The sequence below is a fragment of the Opisthorchis viverrini genome (genome assembly GCF_000715545.1).
Source record: "Opisthorchis viverrini unplaced genomic scaffold opera_v5_244, whole genome shotgun sequence".
NCBI classification, from domain to species: domain Eukaryota; kingdom Metazoa; phylum Platyhelminthes; class Trematoda; order Opisthorchiida; family Opisthorchiidae; genus Opisthorchis; species Opisthorchis viverrini.
The window spans coordinates 749,864-755,949 of record NW_008751900.1 but is presented as its reverse complement, the minus strand read 5'-3'; the positions used below and the strand labels follow the sequence as shown (position 1 = coordinate 755,949).

Sequence of the window (6,086 nt, the reverse complement as noted above, 5' to 3'; positions counted from 1 at the left end):
TGTCTCCGCTACTACAACCATCAACTGGGAGACAGGTTACTTTGTTCCGGTTCCGGGAACTATTCATCTGATGGGCAAAACTCCAGATGAGCAAAACACTCAGAACACGGACCTCCCTTTTTCCAGAAATCGGAAAATGGAAAAACCCTTCTGTATGGTATCTGGAATCTGCTTAGCTGCTGTGAACCAGGGTGTTTAAGAGGCAATTTTAGCTTGCCTCTGGTCCTTAGAGGAGCACGTCGTAGGAAGTAAGATGTTCTCAAGCCTCCAAAGTGAGTTCAATAAAAAGAGGTCAGGGATACTGAGCAGCGACAGTACAGCATTTATGAAGTACCCATGAGTGGTATAGTACCAGGGAAATTTGATGAAACCACGGGAATTTGCACTTGCTGTTTCTTGGAAGTACCTTCGCAGGCGGTGTGCGCCTCAGTTCATGCAATCCCCGGTCGTATTGGGAAGTGTAGAGTGGACTAATTTCTCCAAAAATGTCATCTTAAGTTTCACGACGGCATACAAAACTATTCTTTCTGTTAATAGTATCGGTGAGTTCCTGCGCAATTGCCATTTCGCATTAGCTAATAGCTCCATTTATCAAGCAGACTGTCTTTAAGATGAATCTGTATGGAAGAACAACTAGAATGTCGGTGATTTCAGCTTCCGTCAACCAGTTCAAAACCGGGCACGCAGTTCAAATGAGGAATTTAATCATCTTAATGTTAGGTTGTGTTCAACCTAACACAATTGACAATTGACGAATATGTTGAGATTGGTCTGTCGGAGAATGTATGCCAGCCGCCTAACCATAGATAACGTTCTTTAAGCGATGACACACATAAGAGCAGCCAATTAAACGGTTGGAAGAAAGTTCAAAGGTGGACCACTTGACGACGTGGAACAGTAAACTGATTTCCGGGACAACTGAGTACCTGACTCAGTTGATGACACTGCGCTGAAAAAATAGGCATTGGGACTCCAGTAGCACCTCATGTTTATTGCTGAAAGTAGCACACTGCAAGCCGGATCAGACAGATTTTCTTACAAATAAGTTGACTCAAGGTTCTTCCGGTTGATACAACGATGACTTAACTGATAACCTCGAACAGGGATGTTTCTCCGACCACAGAACGAGGTTTTTCAGCAACCTGAGATCACATGGACGTAAGCGACAGCCAAGCTCAATAGTTCACAGTGTTCGTAGCTGCTTACTTTACGTAGGAATCAGAATAATCGGACAGTCTACCACCTATCATCTGAATGTCAAATTTCTTTGGATCCCTATTTGGCCGTGATGTACAATGCCGTGGCACATACGAACTCCCTGCTGCCATCCAGTTCATGCTTATAAAAACAAATAATTTAAGTGAGTGATAATTTGCTCACACGAAACAATCGAAGCTTCACTGGCTTAGGTGACCATTGTGTATGATTGAAATGCGTTGACTGAGCTTAACTAGACGTGAATGTAAAAAAATAATAATCGTTTGGATGTAGCACCCTTTCGGTGCCTAGCTGCCAGGCCACACAGAGGCACGAGGGCTGGGATACTTCCAGGTTGCCCAAGCCTAGACACGGGAAGTCGAGAGGCAGAGGTCGAGGTCGAATCACGGACCTTCCAGTCAGTAAATTTGCGCTCTAATCACTTGATCCATCTCGCCCCCACGTGAATGTAAGGGTTGATGTGATCGGTGGGAGCAAGATAATGAGTTCGTGACAGGGAGTCCATACAGAAATTACAAGGTGCATTTTGATCGTCACGGTTGCTTTGCTTTAGAACGGTTACACTGTGGAGACATTAACAGTGGTCAATAACATGGGCTACCTATAAGGTAATATTTTGATCCGTTTCTCCCATTCTAGACGCGTCAATCCGCCTACAACAAAATAAGGAGGCACATGAGCAGTACTTGAAGCACACTTTGAAGCATACCTTCGAGATGAAGTAACGACTTCGGGTGAGAAAAATATCGCGACCATTACGAGAGCCCTTGTGGAATAGACAATGGTGTTGTCAGTGTTAGCCGCTTCCCCTAATAAGAGATACTTCCGCTGATATTATATTTTGAAATCTCTTCGTATGGGCATTCTAGGTAGAGAACTCCGCATGTAAATGACTAGTCTCATACAATACAGTAAGAAATCGGGCAAGCCTTTTTCAAAAACTGGGTTAAAAGGGAAAATTTCAAATCCCACAAACAGCTCCCGTGCACAAAATGGAATGTTGAATCCTGTCGTTGGTTCTAAAGGCTGGCTCGCATCACGCTACCATTTGAACGTTTAAAAAAGTAACCCGTCGAAGTGAAAACATGAGCTAAGTATATATTCTGAATGAAAATGATGTGAAATCCTCGTAAAGGGAGCATACATAGTTGCCGGACACTGACACTGTTTCACGGCATTTACAATTCGAGTGACTTGCAGGGCACAGTGAAGCTTTTCGACATTCAAGTTCCGGTTTAAAAAGAGACTGACTGTTGCCAAGTAGGATGAGGAATTATTTAACACCTTCACGACATGGTCAGTGTCACACCCCTTACTCCTGGCCAGAAACTCTGAAGGACACGGTACGTAACTGATCTTAGTAACGAACACTGTTAATTCCTTGCAGGACTGCTTAGCTAAGGTTTGTCCGTCACTGTGCGCTAGACTTGCATTGGGTAGGGTTCGAAACGGACCTTGGGTTTATCTCGATGACTGCGTTTTATCCTAACTTGATGCTGGGCTATTCGAAGGTCAAGCAACCTTGCTCTTGAAGTTTAACCCTAGAGACAACAGTTGCTACACTGAGTCCTCACTCTCTTCTCACTCTTGCTAGGGTATTGTTTTCTGATGGTTTTATAGCAGTCAGGAGCCAATATATATATTGCCAGTGTGTTGCTGTCAACAATGAGGAACATCAGTTAATTATTCGTGAAAATAAGCTTGATACAATTGTGGGTTAAGGATGAAGAAGAGGTCCATCTATTGATACATTCTCGTTCACAGGTTCCTAAATAACACTGCTAAGTTTAAAGAAACATTACAACAAATCAATAAGCTTTAGATAAAGAAGAACGTGATCACGACTAGGCAGACTATTCCATTATGATCCCAAGTGCCAATGGGATGAATGGAACGTGGGTGGAAGATAAAACTCGCGATGAACTAATAGGAATCGCTCACGAAAAGATCAATAATTTTCCAAAAGAGTCTCACTCTCCTAGTGGCTGATGATTCGTCTGACATACATAGAGAATCGAAATACATGGGGAGAATGGATGTAACTAATACGATGGCTTCGGAATCAGAAAATCACAACAACACGGAATAAATTCGCATCGAAAAAGGCAACATGCCACTCGTGTTATGAGGATTGCTGCTGTATTATTTGACCCTCGGGCCACCGTTGCTAAGTGCTACTGTCGAATTATGAATATTTTGACTTTAAAATAGACTATTCGCGAAACAGAACCAAGAATGTAGGACAAGCTTTAGTGTCTCCCACTCATCACCTTCATTGACAGCAGAACCAGAGAACACTGATGTTTCACTGCCGTATAGCCATGAGCCTACATCTCCAACACTCAATCAAACAAACCGGATAAAACCCGATAGCATGAACGTCACTGACATCGCGGAAGTGTTTCTCAACAGTGTAGCGATTAATGACAAGAGAATCGGGGGTCGTATTTCCTTCATGAATCACATCGTTTAGCTATTCGCCATGATACTGCGCATCGGCAGCAAACAGAAATAACTCAGTGAAGGATTAGTCAATCTACTCGACTAACAACCATGCGTCTGTCTTGTGCGTGGAAGAATCATACGGTTAGTGGGCTGCGGGTACTTTGCACCGAAGGGCGGTACAGTCGTCCCCCAAGAAAGAGCTCCCGAGGGAAGGAAAGTCCTGAAAAATTCCCTCGTACAGCTAAGCATAACTGAGACACCACTAGACAAAACATCTTAGGAAGAGTACAGCCTACTCACCAACAGGTGGTGAGCTCGAGTTAGCTCACTGGCTAAGGAGCAAACCTATTGACCGGAAGGTCCGAGGTTCTAACTCATCCCTGACATCCCAGTTGCTCTTGACTAGGCTTAGGTAACTTGGCTTCTGCCGGGTGGCATGAAGGCTAGGCATCGAAAGCGTATCACAGCTGAACAATTATTTTTATTTGAATCCCTATATTTGGTGACCTAACCCACGATCGACTGCCCGATAACAGTGCTTCTCCACAATATGCTCCCCTGTCCATGATAGGCCACTTCCCAATAACTTGAAACCGGTCAAACATGATTTGGTTTGAAATTTGGAAAGCTACCCAGCTAAAACTACCGTGTCTTCACAGAACAAAACCCCTGATGAAGACCGGAAAAGGCCTAATAAAGACTGGAATTTGATGTATTTACAGAAATGAGACACGTCATTAATTGTGAAACTGTTTCCCAAGGTGAACGGAAGTCCTGTAACAGGATATTCACCTGGATGGCGCACAGCTGCTACAACCATTTCCTCTGTACAACCCACCCTTAAGTTAAACCACTTGCGGTTTACCGCTGAAATACGCTTCAGGGGTCAAACAAAAGTTACTTATTTTGACGATTACTTTTTCCTAAGGACTGCTTCATCAGGGGAGGACACCTGAAATAACAACCATGATTGAATTTTCTGTAAATTGCTACAAAACCTGAGCCCCCACACTGGTATGTCGTTTGAGGATTTCGCAGCATGCAAATTGATTCCTTCGCCCGTCGAAAATTTTAGTGATTGCGAAGAGCTAACAAAGCTTGAGAGTCTGGATACTTGATACGTCCCACCTTAGAAGAAGACACATATCACAAAAAGCCGTTTTCGCTTGATCCATTGGAGCTCTCATCGACATTTACGCCTTCCGGGAAATGGCGTCTCCCAAAAGAGACAAGTTAAGATTGAAACCCTCAGACGGTCGCCCCATAGGATGACCAGCAAAAAGGAGAGATCAATTCCGATTGGCATAGAATCAGCAATGACTGTCTCAAAACACGTGTGAGAAATGTTTTACAATAGCACATTGGTTCTCCACCTCATAACGCAAACACCTGACATAGCTGAGCTGGGCTTCATAGATGATAACGATGGTATGATGGGGCTTGTGCGTTTCCTGTTTTTTTTTTCAACACTGCGATTCAACCCAAAACGTCGCAAGTATGCCGACAGTCACGCGGACGGGCTAAGAATGTATCACATACCAATCTGCCTTTGGAAGCCGACCTTACAGTCCGCCGTTTTCTATTGTCTAGCGAAACCAGATATCGTGTTATCAATGCTGTGTCAACACGATAAACTAATCTTTTGGTGGAAACACACATGCACACTTATCCTGACCTCTGGTGTGTTCAAGTAAAAATATTCAATGGGATCGGGCGCCAACTTTGGCCAAGTACAGACGTCGCTAGATACACCGTTGTCCGTTGACACAAGCTGACTAAGTTACAACAGGCAAAACCTAGCAGTCTGTGACTGGAAAAATTTAGAGAAATTCTACGGTAAAGAAGCCTGCTCAGCTTTCTCCAGCACCAACCGGAAACCAATCACTTTAGAGTACAGCTAAAGCGATGAATATTAACTTGTGTTCTTCCCCACTGCCTCAAAACCTACCGGGGCATCTCGATTGCTCCTGTCTAGACTTCGGATGCTTAGCGGTACCTCAGCACTCTTAGTTCCTTCGAGTGACACGACGACTAAGCGCTGAGTGTGCTACAGCTGAATAATTCTTTTTATACTACCTCTCACATTCGACTCACCTCTGAATCCCGAGACCCTTTTACTCGAAAAAGGTGGCGTTAGAAGCTGGTTTTTCCTTCATATTGGAAAAACTCAAAGCTCTTCTTGTTCCGAAACAACGTAATTTAAGAATTAACCCATTTCCAATATCCCCATTTTGACCAAAAAATCCCTTTTGAAAACAGCGCCACCATGGGTGATCACCCACGTGGCTCCAGACACCATCGCTCTCTGAGCGGTATGCTGGTGTGAATACCAGACTTTGGGTATTCCCCTTTGGAGAAAAGAATGCAATCGCAGTCTGGTACATCAACCTTCTTGTTAAACATTCTAAGTATCGGGTTCACTT

At 43.8% G+C, this 6,086-nt stretch overlaps 2 protein-coding genes across 2 annotated transcripts in view; one reads left to right on the top strand and one right to left on the bottom strand.

Annotated features, from left to right (window-relative positions):
* The window catches only part of T265_08903 (hypothetical protein), a gene marked incomplete at both ends in the record, with an annotated part of 70,436 nt that overhangs the window by 25,724 nt on the left and 38,626 nt on the right, over window positions 1-6,086 (bottom strand). The window lies entirely within an intron of this gene.
* The window catches only part of T265_08902 (hypothetical protein), a gene marked incomplete at both ends in the record, with an annotated part of 11,662 nt that overhangs the window by 2,140 nt on the left and 3,436 nt on the right, over window positions 1-6,086 (top strand). The window contains one exon of the mRNA XM_009174830.1: window positions 1,492-1,660. Coding sequence (XP_009173094.1) covers window positions 1,492-1,660 — 169 coding nt within the window. The remainder of the gene's footprint in view (window positions 1-1,491; window positions 1,661-6,086) is intronic.